The 15,429-nt window shown below is 39.8% G+C and overlaps 1 protein-coding gene across 7 annotated transcripts in view; it reads right to left on the reverse strand.

Annotated features, from left to right (window-relative positions):
• Positions 1 to 15,429, reverse strand: part of kcnip4a (potassium voltage-gated channel interacting protein 4a) — a 147,895-nt gene that overhangs the window by 39,669 nt on the left and 92,797 nt on the right. Inside the window, exon 1 of one of the 7 annotated variants that reach the window (XM_040012232.1) lies at positions 10,408 to 14,612. The exons of the other annotated variants lie outside the window; for them this stretch is intronic. Within the exon in view, the coding sequence (XP_039868166.1) occupies positions 10,408 to 10,516 (109 nt within the window). The 5' untranslated portion in view covers positions 10,517 to 14,612. Of the gene's footprint in view, positions 1 to 10,407; positions 14,613 to 15,429 lie in introns of those variants that run through there. 7 annotated transcript variants of the gene reach the window in all.

The raw sequence follows: 15,429 nt of genomic DNA on the forward strand, positions 1-15,429 counted from the left end.
CGAAGATGAGATTGTCCCGCTGTTTACAGATCAGCTTAGAGAACAAGTGGATGATATAATTAGGTGACACCTGCAGTGATTTGCTCAGGCATGCAGAGCAGCGTTAGTGTTTGGGTTATGTGTTCCAAGGCACATTAAAATCAGGCTGTCATATTTACAGAGGCAGCGCCTGTGAAAGGGTAGACAATTATGAGCCGTGAACCAGGGAAACCCTCAGTGAAGCAGCTTGTGCAATCAACCATGGAGTGCCGTGGGGTGACTGATATTGAGGACTTAGTTTGTAGAAAGCACACTCTGCAAGGTGCGTGCGCATGCATGCATTTATAGGAATTTGCAATATTTAACCCTTTCAACCTCTGCATACACATTAAAACTGTAGGGAAGACAAAAATGACTGTTTCAGACTATACATAGGAAGTGACAATTCATTCTGTCTACTGAGTATAATCCAGGACTCAAATAAATGTGTATTTATGTGATATTCAGCAAGAATTCAACAAGTCAGCAAGTGCATGAATAGTGTACAGAATTTCATGTTACAGTATTATGCAAAACTCTTGAGCCACCCCTCATTTCTTTATATTTTGCCTTCTTTTTTAGAGTGCTTGACCAATAGTTCTCCAGGCTCCAGGCCCTTCACTTGATCCAGCTGCAGGTCATTGAAGCCTTATTAGAAATTCTTTCAGTGGAGGCGTGGATGTCAAGAAGCCATTCTTAAGAAAGCAATACATGGAAAATTGCTGAGGTATGCCAGATTACACAAGAACTGGACTGAAAATCAGTGGGAACAGATCTTTGTTGTCAATGCATCAATAAGAGTTCAAGACAGAAGTACAGCAGTGAGTGTCTGCAGCCATCTGTAAAACACGGTGGAGACACTGTCGTGGTTTCTGGCTCTATTTCAGTCAGTGTTGTTGGACAAAATTGATGAGGTTTTGAATGTAGAAAAGTACCATAGATTTTGATCCACCATGCAATACTATCTGGAAAGTGCCTGATTGGCAACATCTTCATTTTTCAGCATGATGATTATTCCAAACACACTGCCAAGGCAGTAAAAGCATACCTGGTTGGAAAAACACACAATGGAACACTATCAGTCATGGATTGACCTCCCCAGAGCCCGGACTTCAGCATTAGTGAGGCAGTGTGGGATCATCTTGACAGGAAAAAAAGGCAGCCAACATCCAAAGAATCGCTTTGAGTGTCCTTCAAGAAGACTGGAGAACTATTCCTGAAGACTAACAAATCTCTTATCTAATAAAAGCTTGTCTTTATAGGAGAAAGAGTTAAAGAATCCACAAGAAACCTTGTATAGAAGGTTCAGACAATGTTGTAGAATAGAGGTGGTCATACCAAAAATTGAATTTCAAGCTCATAAAAATTGAACAACTTTGTTTTAACTTATATATAGTATCTCCATTTTTAATTTGCAAATTTCAGTAAATCGATGCACCAATTTTCCGAGCAAGATATGAAGAAATGGGGGTGGGGGGGGACAAAAGAGTTTTTGCACAATACTGTAAGCTCACATCTACCTAAAGGAAATGCAAGAAATGAATACTCTGGGATCTGATGCATTTCCTATGGGCTGTAGTTTGTTTTTTGATCTGGACCTTATTACTTGTTTTATGTCTTTTTGTAAATGTCAAGTTAAATTACACAACAACTGATGTAATATGAATGTAGTAACATTGTTCTATTTTAGAGATGGTATTTTGGTACTTTACATGTTTGAGCTTTTTATTTAGAAAGAAATGCAGAGCTGCGATGTGGCGTGATGATGTGCACTGCTGTACTGAGCACTGTTACACATGCAGCACATGAACAAGAGAAACTGTCTTTATCATCATTCTGAGTTGTTGGGTGGTGGCAAAAATACATCTGTGTATGTGGAGACACCATCAATCTACCTTGTCTTTTTTTACTACTGCAGGTATGTGAGTCGGGCTTTTTGGTTATTTTCTGAAATATGGGTGTGTGGCCTCAGCGACATTCACAGGAAATGCGTTTTCCGCTACCAACTACATCTGCTGTGCTATGGCGATGCCTCATCATTCAAGGTTGGATGGCTAGTAAACACATACGCTCGTCCTCCCCCATTTTCCCACCTGAATCAGTTCTGTCTGGTCCAATTCACCAACTCTGAAAGTTACAAACATGCCCCAGGAAGCCCTTACTTTTAAAGGTAATGAGCCAATTCAGGAAGCAAACCTTACTTGTTATACGCTTTTGCATTTTAGTGGATTGCATGTTTCACCGTGTTTCCATACAAAAAAACAGAAAAAATGCTAATTCTATCCATAGCATGGTGTCAAATAAGGAAGAAAGGGGAGAAAGACCTACAAATTGCTCAAATACTTGACCAACCAGATCATAAAGGATGCTGAAATTTAGCTCCAAGAAACAAAAGCACAATAAAAGAAAAGGCAACATGTTGAGTGATGGGTCGGAAATTCCCTTTGGAGGCAATAAGCCTATAAATGAAAGACATTCATTTTCTCAACAAAACGGCAGCCATCTCTCTCTACAGCAGAACCACTAGATCTTTATCAAACTCCCAATTCATTCCACATGATTAGTTGTAGTGAAGGGAAAGGTCAAAGGTATTGTCTGCAGGTGGACAGTAATACAAAGATCCAGACAGCGTGCTACAGGAGATAACATTGAACTCCTCCTTTCTGTGCCTCTGCAATATTAGCTCCTGCGCGGCTATCTGTCGGCTCACTGTGGACAACACGTGAGGCCAAAGAGCAGGACTCGAGTTGTCTTTGCACAGCCAGCCTGTCATCTGATTTATGATGCACCATCCTTTCAGCAGCAGCAAAGTGCCAGTCAAGCTGAGCTTCGAGTGCAAAGGTCGATGGAGAACATGCATTAGCAGGAACAGTAAAAAGAGACCAAGGGTGGCATAAAATGGCAGACAGAATACAGGACGGCTGGAGCCACTGTCCAAAGGATGAGATATGACGAGCACAGTTCAGCAGAAAGAAAAAGATGCTGAGAGGAAATCGATATAGAAGGCTGTTCCTAAAAGGAATCATCAACGTGGGTATAAATTTATTTAGCAGGATGTGGAAAAGTGATGAGTAGTGCATGAGCTATTGTGTCAAAGCACTGCAAATACTAAACTTTCTGGGTTATAGAGAGCACGCATTGTGTTGAAGCTATTAAGCTCCAAATCAAATATTTATAGTACTGCTGAGTTTGCTACTCAAACAGAAACTGATTTGATGGATCGTATCAAAGCAAAAACACGTGAACCCAGTTTATATTCAACAGCAAGACAGAATGAGGAGACTGAGCTACTGAATTTCAGGTTAATGCTTTTATTTCCTCCTCTTCTTTCAGTCGTGTAAACTTAACTGGCTGACACTCCGGGACTAATTCCCGTGTTTGCTTCAAAGTGTAACTTCATTCACCTGTAATTAGAAATAAACTCTGATAAATGAGTCCCAATAAATCTCATATCCTGCGTTGTGAGTTCGGTAGAGACAACTCTGGCTAGGATTGCTTAAAACCATCTTTGCACTGCTGCATGCTGCAGGGTATGCATGCTTTATCATATTCCTGATTCTCCAATTAGGAAAAAACAAAGACAAACAATTTACTTTTGCCCTGAAAGCCAGGATAAAATAATTATGCCATAAAGTATCTAATGAAAAAATATCTGTATTAAATAAACATATCCACTTAATATTCCAAGCAAGGGGATCTCCTGAGGCGAAGTTTGGTTGAGGTGTTAATAATCTCGCACTGCTAAATATTCTGGTATTCAATACAGCTTCATTTCTAGTTAATTGTGTCGAGACATCCCCTGCCATAACAGTATTAAATGTGAGGAAATAATTTATGAAAGCTGTTTGGTCCACAGATCAGATATCATTTAGCAGCGGAGCATCCAGTAGAATAATGTTTTATCGAACCCAGAGATACACTTACAAATCAAAAAAATGTTCATCGTGCATAGCGAGCGATTTAATATCACGGGCGAACATGAACCGGAGTTCATTGCTGAAGAATTTCCTGATAACAGTGGGCTGTCACAGTGGCACAACAATAAATAGCACCACAAGCAGGTACTGTGTTATATTAGGAGGTGGTAAAATTATGTGAGAATGCACAAACTGAGAAAACTGCCACAACAACAACATGAAAGTGCAGTTAGTCTGCATTTTTCCATGAGCTTATTCTTCATTTCTGGGAATAAAAAGTCTAAATAAGCAACAAGACCACTATATCTGCTATATTTTGGTAAAACCATAATCCGAGTTAGCACTATAATCTTGTTACAGTATACTGCAACCAAATTTTTCTTAACTTGCTTTAATTTCCTATTATAAAATAATTGTGCCAATCTGTTAGCGAAATGGCTTGTTTGTATTAGGGAATAAAACTTGATTTAGCTTTAACATTTATCATGAGGCTTTTATCAATGCCTGAAGGCAAGCATGTAATGATTGCACTGAATATAATCCCCTTCATACAGTTCTACACTGTGCACAGTCCACTATAATTTATTAACATTTCAGTGTGATAATGAGCTTTTCCTCATGTTGTTGTTGGAATCAATTCATAATTTTACAAAACATGAGCTTAAACTCGGACTATTTCCCACAACGTCTCCCTCTCCTTACCCCAAACCCCCGCAGATGGCTACCCCTCCATAATCCTGGTCCTGCTGGAGGTTTCTTCCTGTTAAAAGGGAGTTTTTCCTTCCTCCCGTTGCCAATTGCTTGCTCATAGGGAGTAGTCTGATTGTTGACGTTATGCATCTGTTATTAATGGGTCGTTATCTTACAATGTAAAGCACTTTGAGGCAACTGTTGTTGTGATTTGACGCTATATACAAACAACTGAATTGAATCAACCAAAAGCAAAACCCAAACACAGAACAAACAGATATAAACATTCAAACACAAATGTGTGAAAGGAGGAGCTAGGGTGGAGGTGGGTTGCAAAGAGGCTTGCAGATGCACAATGAGATTTACCAACTGGATGAGTAAAGGTTCTATGTTCTAAAACTTCTAAGTAAAAGCAAGGAGAGGTGATTTCTAAATGTTCTGCATGCTCCAAAAAGGCTTAACTCTACTTTTCCTTAATATGTGAACAGGTTGTGAACAGGTTCCAAAACCAAAGACCAAGCTTAAGGCTTTTAGTTGGAAAAAGTAGATTTTCAAGAGGAACATGAGATTATACTTTGTTTCCCCATGGAGGCCATACAGATTCCAGCACTTAGAAGCATTTGTTTCTACATACAGCTCAGCTCCAAAAAAAGCTTAAACCTCATCTTCCCTTTTACAAATGTGCCTGCAGGATGATCCCCAAAACAAATGAAAGCATCATACGTTCATGATTTTCCGAATCAATCATTAGTAGCTCTCTCATTGCAGAGATTGATGACAGAGTAAAACTGAAGCCTGTGGAATCATCCCTAACAGAGTTTAATTCAGCAGAAAGACACAAGACACAACAATATTTCTCTGACACCTGTCTGAGGCTCTGGGCTATTATCCAAAATTATAATAAATTGCAGATTTTTTAATATTCCTCCACTGAATAATATAGAACTAGATTTGTGAAAAATATGTCGAGAAAGTGAGATGAAGGCAATAAGGAGCACATTACTCATGCTATGAAGGGGACTAAATGTTTTTTTAAAAAGAGAGAGAAATCTTACATATTCCACTTTATTTAATGTGCTCTATACAAACATGAGCCTCCCTTTGCTTTGTGCCCACATTTTAAAAGTTAATAACTGTCACATCCACATGTGCTGTTCTAACAATATTTAAATGCTTTGTATTTTGTTTAAAACTCACACTGTAGTGTGCTACTTTAGGTTTTACATTTGGTTTCAATTTGAGTTTAAGTGCCCTCCTGGTGTTTCATTTTCTATCTACAGAGCTTTATTACTGCACCCACTTACTACATTACTTGCATTTATATGGTTGCACTGCACTTTGTTAGGTTGGTGTGCAAGTGCAAGATAAGACAATTTATGTTCTTCTTACCAATTACTGCCCATTAAATCACACAGCTGGAACTGTTGGAAAACTGAATCCGCCTGATAGATACTGGTTTGTTTTGACTAGAGAACCTGGCTTTGCCTCTAGCTCCCAATCCTGGACTCATTAGTACTGAGTGGTGAGGCTGACTGTAAACTCTGGTTCCCTCTGGTGGCACATCTGCTAAACATGCACGTCAAAGAGAAAATTTTTACATAGGTTCAACTGTAAAACCACATTAAAAATGTGAGCTTATCGCAGAGAACAGTTATGGGCTTTTTAATGGACTGGAACTACTCACAGTGGTGTAAACATACAAATAATGTACAATAATAACTGTTCTCTGTGTTTATTATGTTGACAGATTCTCTGGTACACAAAACCATTGTAATACACTCTTTTATTATCCATAAAAGCTACACAATGTAATAAAAAACACACATAAACAAAACACATTATATCTAAAAGCCGTGTCATGGCAGCTTGAATGCCAGTGATTAAGCATCTTTATGTATTTTTTTTCCAAACACAGTACTGTGTTTGTTCGACTCCAAGAAATCATGTTTTATAATGCAGCCAAGCACATCAGAGCACTCGCTTAGCAAATATTATTAGGATGCAAATACATGTCCTCTCCATTATTCATTCACTATAGACCAGAGTAGTTTCCTCTGTGAATCCATAGATATAGATAGATATAGATAGAGAGATAGAGATGGAGATAGAGAGATAGAGATAGATAGATAGATAGAAATAGAGATAGATAGAGATAGAGACAGAGATAGAGATAGATAGATAGAGATAGAGATAGATAGAGATAGATAGATAGAAATAGAGAGAGACAGAAATAGAGATAGAGACAGAGATAGAGATAGATAGATAGAGATAGATAGAGATAGAGAGATAGAGATAGATAGAGAGATAGAGATAGATAGATAGAAATAGAGATAGATAGAGATAGAGAGATAGAGATAGAGATAGAGACAGAGATAGAGACAGAGATAGAGACAGAGATAGAGACAGAGATAGAGACAGAGATAGATAGATAGAGATAGAGACAGAGATAGAGACAGAGATAGAGACAGAGAGAGATAGATAGAGATAGATAGAGACAGAGATAGACACAGAGATAGAGACAGAGATAGATAGATAGAGACAGAGATAGATAGAGATAGAGAGATAGAGATAGATAGAGAGATAGAGATAGATAGAGAGATAGAGATAGATAGATAGAAATAGAGATAGATAGAGATAGAGACAGAGACAGAGATAGAGACAGAGATAGAGACAGAGATAGAGAGATAGAGATAGAGAGATAGAGATAGATAGAGAGATAGAGATAGATAGATAGAAATAGAGACAGAGATAGAGATAGAGACAGAGATAGAGACAGAGATAGAGATAGAGACAGAGATAGAGACAGAGATAGAGAGTTGGAGATAGAGAGATAGAGATAGATAGAGAGATAGAGATAGATAGAGACAGAGATGGAGATAGAGATAGAGACAGAGATAGAGAGATAGAGAGATAGAGATAGATAGAGAGATAGAGATAGATAGATAGAAATAGAGAGATAGAGAGCTAGAGCTAGATAGAGATAGAGAGATAGATAGCATTAATAAATAACATGTGCACTTTTGTTCTTCTTTTAGCTGCTGCCTTCAGGGGTCGCTACAGCGCCTATCTGCACCATTCACCATCTCTAGCATCCTCCTCTGTCACACCAACCCTCTCCATGTCCTCCTTCACTACATCCCTGTGGTCTTCCTCTTTTCCTCATAACTGGCAGCTCTGTCTTCAACATCCTTTGAGCAGTATACCCACTATCCCTCCTCTGTACATGTCCAAACTAACTCAGTCTTGCCTCTCGAACTTTGTCTCCAAACTGCTCAACCTGAGCTGTTCCTCTGATGAACTCGTTCCAAATCCTGTCAATGAAAACCTTAACATCTTCAGCTCTGCTTCCGTCTTTCTGTCTGTGCCGCTGTCTCCAAATCATACATCATACATCTTTCTGTGACTTTCTGTCTCTTACGCATCATCAGTTGCTCTGGATGGTTGATGCCAGGTATTTAAACTTACCTACCTTCACCAGCCCTTCCTGTCTCCCTCTTATTCACACATGTATTCTCTCTTGCTTCAATAAACAACATGTACACTGTAAATCTTATAATCTTGGGACACAGTCTGCCAACCCAGCAGGTGAGACCTGTGGCAGGAGGGGTGCACTGTGTTCAATGAAGGTGAGAGCATACATTATTCCATCCAACACATGAAAATAATTTGTCCTCCTGAAGTCTAAGAGTCTAATTTACACACGGTAATGGCTATGGCAGCATGTACTGGCAGTGTGTTTACAGAGTCACAGCTGATGAAAGCCACACCTTCAGCAGCAGCCATGTAAATGGCTGCCCTTGTCAGCTGTCACGTCCCACTGCACTGGTGACACACCGCTGTCACTCACTGTCACACCACTGAAGAGAGGCACAGACACTGAAAAGAGCCATTTGGGTCTGGCTGTGTTGCAAGTCTATTTTTATCCAAAAACCATCAAGTGGGAGAGTGCCACAGAGTAATAATCAGCTCTACAAATTCCTGATATATTTCTCATACGGGACACTTCTTTGCTTTTATGACAATAATTTTACAGAGCAGACTTTTAGTAGAGGGTGTATGGAATCATCCGATTTCAAAGTGCTTTAATTTAGCAGCTGTTGAAGGGTAACGATTGAAACATGTGTAAGCTGCTCTTTCTAACACAAGTAGCATTACAAGAGCAGCAGCTGAAGTAAGCGTGGACACAAAAATATGGGATGAGTTTGACTATCTACCTGCTGGTTTTAAAGTTATTTTAAAGTCATATCCCTGAATTTGATTTTTGGTGACATAAATCATCTCCACGTTTCTTTAACGAACCTAAAAATACATTCTTTCTTCTGATTGGTTGAGTTCAGTATCGACCACAAACAAACTGCATGGGACATAAATGGGATTTTCTCACAGTCCCACGTGTGAATGTGACTGTTGCTGTTGGCGTGCTTCAAGCGGGTGTTCGTGTCATGAAAAACATGGAGGGAACATTAAAAGTACAAGTGGAACGAGCAAGTGCTTTTAATTTTGAATTGTCAAACGTTGGCAAACATTGGTCCAACACTGGCAACCGACTGCTTTTATCCTGGCTGGTCTGAAGATGTTTGCCTTTCGCAGCCATAAGGCAAACAGCTTGGCAGCCTGTACAGTAAGTGGAGCTCATAAACAACAGGTGGTCTTCTGTGCCGGAGAGACCCAGCTCCTCAATATTAGATTCACACTTTGGTGGGAAAGATTCAGCATGGCACCTTGACAAATCTCCAGTGGGCGAGGGTTCAATCATTGTTCCCTCCTAAGCCAGGAGAAAGCGAACACCAAAAACAAAATGAATCATGAAGCAAAGGCATCTTTGAGAGTAGCCGCAACCAACAAGAAAAATTCAGATGAATATAAATCACTGCTTTTCTACTTCAGTACCTGAATTAGTGAAAACTTTTCATCCTTAAAATGACAAAGAACATGATTTCATCTGGATTTGAACCCTTTACGTTTCCAGCTAATGAGAGAAAAGCAAATGTCACTGTGGCAGTTTAAAGCCCCAACTATAAATTCCAGGTTCTCAGCACCAGAATGAAATCCAGTCCTCATCATCATCATCTCTCTCTCTGTCTCTCTCTCTCTCATTTGGATAAATAAGTTAAACGACCCACAGATGATGCAGGCTTTCACGTCCAATTAAATTTCATTTCAATTTCATAAACAAACCATCAAAGTGGAGGCGCAAATGTCAAGAACCCGCAAAGACTACCGGGTGTAAATTGAAATCCTAAAATTACACTGAGACGCAATGAAAAGGAATACAGTCAAATTATAATATTTGGCTGTGTGTGATGTGTGAGTCATCACGACTGTTAAACCAATTAGCGGCAAAGTCAGGTGACTCAGAGAGATGCAACATATTCAATTAAAATAGCTTGAAGGGCGGACGCAGAGGCTGTCGAGGACTTCCGTTTGACGAGCAACAGACAACAAAGTTGACCTTATAAAGTCCACAGAGCACAATCACACAGCGAGGAGACAGTAACATCCATCTGAGCCTCTAATGCTCACACACAGCCTGTAGCATTAGGTCTATTTTCAGGACATTTGCAAAAGGAGTCAGACTTGTATTGTATATTGCTCAGTGTCCACTATCACACGTTTTAACCATCAAAACACAAACATGTCAACATTTTTTAAATCTATGTAAGAGGACCTCCACTGTCGCACAGCAGGTAGTCTTACTGTAATAAACTACACTCTGCTTTTACAAACTTTCAGCAACAAGTGGTTGAATGCTAGGAGAGAAATGATTTAGCTGTTCCCTTACCATCATAGCCAGATTCCAACAAACCAAACTGCTCCAGCACCTTAACGAACAGGACCACAACTACGAGCACGGCGATCATTTCCAGTCCCTCCAAGTTCATAGACAACATGTCGGACAGGTCATAGGGTGCCCATGGCCAACGATGCAGAGCTCAGTGTTCAGCACTGTCAGCAGGCCATTTAACTCCACTTAAGAGCCCTGCATCTCTGGCTCTGATGAGAAACCGGCACAAGTCAGGGAGGGAGGAAGGGGGAGAAGAAGCACGTGGAAAAGAAAGGGGGGGGGGATAGAGTGGCAACGCTAAAGATGAGGGGGCGTGAGGAAATGGAAAAAGAGGCAAGGAGGGAAGGGCGAGGAGAAGGGATGAACCTGATCGTTGTGACAAAGATAAATAACAGACAGAAGGGTAAACGAACGAGGAGAGACGGTGAGCCACCAGTTGCTGTGGGATGTGAAGCACTGATTACGTTTAGGTGTGCTCACATTTTTATACACTTTTTCTTGCTAATGCACGAGAGACAATCGTTACCTGTCAACATAATCCTAATTTTACACACAAACACGATGGATGGCTAATTTAATCATTAATACTCATTTCTATAAGCTTCAACAATAGACTACATACAAAAAAAGATAGGTTGCTTTGCTCTGTTCTGTTTTGAAGGCTCAACTATTTATCAGCTAATGCTAGCTAGCATTATCAGGCTGCAACCGTCAACTGTGGTTGTGTTGCACAGACAAATATCAATACTAGTGCAGACCTTGTAAAAGGTTCCAGTAACACAAGTCAAGAAGTCTCAAATCACTGACTTCAGTGTCTCTGCAGACAGTGACACTGTCACTGACACCCAGTCAAAGTGGCCGTAACCTAATTCTCACAGTTTGAAATGTTGGGTTACAAAGGAGATTAACCCTGCATGTAATTTCTCACACAGAGTCGCCCGATTGTTGGGGTTTCGCTCCATTATTGTAGTGTCTTTACTTAAAACACTACGAGGTGACCATTGTTGTGATTTGGCACCATATAAATAAAACTGAATTTAATTAAAAATTTAGAGTTTTTGTGGATTAGTTACTGTTAGTTACTTTCATGCTCTTGTTTTTTTTTTTTTTTACAAGTCTCTTTAACATGTTTCCCAGCCATCCCCAGTGTTTCCCCTCATGCAGAGTTGATTTGTATATTTGTGTGTGTAATACTTTCATTTGTCTGTTACTTCCTGTTTTGTTTTGGCAGTCAGCTGTTTCCTGTGTCTTGTATTTACTCATTATTCTCATTGGTTTCACTTGCTTCTTGTTACCATTCTGTGCCCAGTCCCCTGATTAAACCTTTGTGTAAACCATAAATAGTTCTTTGTCTCTGTGGTTGTGTACCTGCCACATGTGTTTGCTCTCGTCGTGTGCCTCTGGCTATAGTTTGCTTTTCCATTTTGGACTTTGTTTTTCGCTTTGCCCTTTGGATTTCATGTTTTCCTTTATGGACTTTTGCAACAGCCTAATTAAACGTCTTGCCTTTTGTATAACCCCGCCTGCCTTTCGTGTCTGTGTTTTGGGTCCTCAACTTTTACACAGTCTGCATAATCTGCAGATTGTGACAGAAGGTCTTGACCTTTCTTAAATGCCACTTACGAAAAAGATAGCATGATAGAACGATGAACACGGCCACAGTGTGCTTCGCTTTCTAACCCATGCTGCAATCATTTATGCGACTGTCTTTAATAGACAAAACTTTTCTATAAGTATTGAATTTGCGCGATTTTACTCTTTTTTCCCTTTCCCTGAACAAATTAATTCAGTAGTTTAATAATTAATTATAAAGGACTATCCAAAACACCTGTGTAAATTAGAGGTGATATCAGGCTTAATCAAGGCATTGACAAATCACAAATACTTGCCACAATCGAGTGAAATGTGATACTGACAAGCTCAACTAATCAAAAGCAGGAAAAGCAGGTTGAAAACTCAAAATCAGCTTGACCCAGAGTGATTGTCTGAAAATCATGGGAAATCGCTCTAGTGATTGTCTTGATAGAAGAAGACTGCAAATCACTCAAGTGATGATGTGAAAATGTTTTCCGTCTTTTCTTTTTTTCAAACTCTGTTAAGGAACTAATAGCATCGTTGATTGAGGCGAGACACCAGAGAAAGTTGGCAGGAGGACTGATGAGTGTAAAATGTCAGCTCGTGAAAAAAACAACAACAAAAAAACAACATGTGTCTGACCTCACCGTCACCTAGACTTTAAATAAAGAGCAAAACTATAAGGGACGGATGATAAGCGAGAGGTCAGGGAGAAAGACAACACTGCAGATGAGAGGGCTTTGAGGTTTCTGACTGCGGTCAGCAGTCGATGAGGTCAGAGCAAAGTAATCATCTGGTGTCTCCTGATTCTCTCGGTTCATAGTTGTTGATATTGTTTGTATTGTTTCCCTATTTATCAATATACGATATTACTTATTAATCCAGAAAACAGCCCAATTCCTTCACTAACAGTGAGTGAATTCCACAATTCATCGTGTGACCTGAATGTGTTTTTAAAATAGGTCATGCAAACTTAGGGCATCGAGCTGCTAAAAACTGATGAAAGGAGCAAGCAGCTTCTGTCAGATTTTCAAGATGAGCCAAAAAGTGAAATAGTTCTTTCCATTGAGAGCAATAGTCACAACTGCCTGGTGCAGAACCGCAGAAATATGATCCTGCCTAGGCACTTTTTGCATGTTTAATTAGGAAAAAAAAGTGACAATTTAGTTTATAATTAAAAGCTGCTCCAGAGATAAGGTCCCTTACACACCCTCTCATGGATGGGAGTGATCATTTCCACATTTAATCTTCGCAGCCCGTTGGCTCAAATGAATTGTTAGGACGCTGTTTTGCCATGGAAACAACCGCTCTCTGCTGCGCATGCTATTGGGCAGCTCGTTTATCCCACTATCACTTACTTTCCTTTATTTGCGGCAGCTGGGTAAGAGCCAAATATAGCTCCCAGGCCTTGTGTGTTTGTGTGTGCATGTATGTGTGTGCACTAGCGTGCTGTCTCTGGACATGAGAGGACTGGTAACTGTGTAGCTCTCAGAGAACAGGGATTGTAAAATTGGTGAAAAGAAGGTGTGACAGAAGCCTCAGTGGCAAAAGTTGTACCCCGACATGAAGAAAAAGAAAGTGTTTTAATCTGGAATTCAATAAGATTTTGCTCCTTTTTTTGTTCTTTCAAATACTAATATCAGACCACAACCTAATCGCAAAGATTATGCCTCCACTTCTCAGCATCTCAGCTCTCCAATCACCTCAAAAACGTTGCTCAGGGTGTAATCAAGGCCCTCGGCTAATGGTAATGAAAATAATCAAGGTCTGTGCATGTCATCAGCACACAGTGTGCGGGATCAATCAGTGTATGACTGGTGATGAAGGTAATTGCCACTGCAAAGGATTGCGCTGTGTTGGATGGAGCATGCACTGTACTGTAGGGGGCAGAGGGCGTCTGCAGCACCTGCAAACTGACAAAACCGCTACAGGAGAAATACACGGAGCATCACATGAGCAGTGCATCAGTCTAAAGCCATAAAAAGGCAGTGAGCCGTACCCGCTGGGAATTGTGATAATTATAATTACAACATTACACAAACAGGGAAAAATGATTTAGTGCTGATATTTGAAAACAAAGCTGAATTCCTTTATGCCTGCGCAGATTCTTCCTGGAAAACAGTCACATGTTATTATTAAAGGAATACTGATTCTATTTTAGTTTATTCCTGGTGTCGATCAATCTTGACATGTCTCATGTGTGAAAATACCAACACATAGGAAATCTTGGGCGTAACAAATAGATATTGATGACTTTTGAATAAAATATATTACACTCCTTAATATAGTGCCATACTGCAATATATACACTCCCTAGACACTTTGTTCTTGCTAATACCAGATTGGACCTCCTTTTGCTTTCAGAACTAGCTTCATTTTTCATGGCACACATTCAACAAGGTGTTGGAAACATTCCTGGAAGATTTTGGTCCACATTGACACGATAGCATCACACAGTTGATGCAGATTTATTGGCTTCACCTCCATGATGTGAATCTCTTGTTCCTCCACATTCCAAAGGAGCCCTATTGGACTGAGATCTGGCGACCAGAGATGGGCAGTAACGCGTAATCCGATTACTTTTTCAAGTAACGAGTAAAGTAAGGGATTACTATTGCAAAAACGGTAATTAGATTACCGTTACTTTCCCGTAGGAACGCTGCGTTACTGCGTTACTAAAACCGTGATTTTTTGCAAGAATGTCTCATGACAATGACGTAAGCGAGTGCGACGTTGGTGACAACAGCTGTGTGCAGATCAACAATGGATAATATATCGAGTGCGGAGAGAGTATGAGCGTGCAGCGTTTAAAGCGTGGAAGTACTGACCTTACTTTGAGTTTGACTCCATAAAAAGTGACAAAAACATTAGTGTCCGTTGTGCGTGGGAAGAAAACTTCTTTTTTCAGCGAAAAAAACCCCTAAACTTCCAAGCAAGCACCGAGTGCGCACTATGACGTAATGGGAAATTCACAGAGAAACTCGCGGATTCTTCAACTGACCGCTGCGGCACACCTGCACCAGGGTAAACCTCCGCCTACCGCAGTCCTGCTTTACAGGTGAAAATAGAGCAACAGGACCGCTGAGTCTTTGATGTTATTTATTTTCTGCTGTGTTTTACTTGCATCTTTTTGAAAGAGTGAGTGTAAACACACACAAAAAAATTATTTCATGTGCTGGAATGTGCAGAAAATAGGTTTAAATATTAAACAAATTTCTTCCAGTCGGAGAATGGTGCATATAATTAAATTTTTGCTTGATGCATAAAGTTAAAAGATTAAAACTGATAAAACAAGTTTTAAAAAGAGACTTTTCCATTTGATTACATTTTGTATGATGGATTATGTAGAAAAAGTAGAATTGGGCTGAAAGATCTATCGCTTTATCACCTATTCAGGTTGTAAATCGTGTTTTTAAAAAGTAACTAAGTAATTAATTACTTTTG

This window comes from Simochromis diagramma, unplaced genomic scaffold, assembly GCF_900408965.1.
Source record: "Simochromis diagramma unplaced genomic scaffold, fSimDia1.1 OVJJ01000604.1, whole genome shotgun sequence".
NCBI classification, from domain to species: domain Eukaryota; kingdom Metazoa; phylum Chordata; class Actinopteri; order Cichliformes; family Cichlidae; genus Simochromis; species Simochromis diagramma.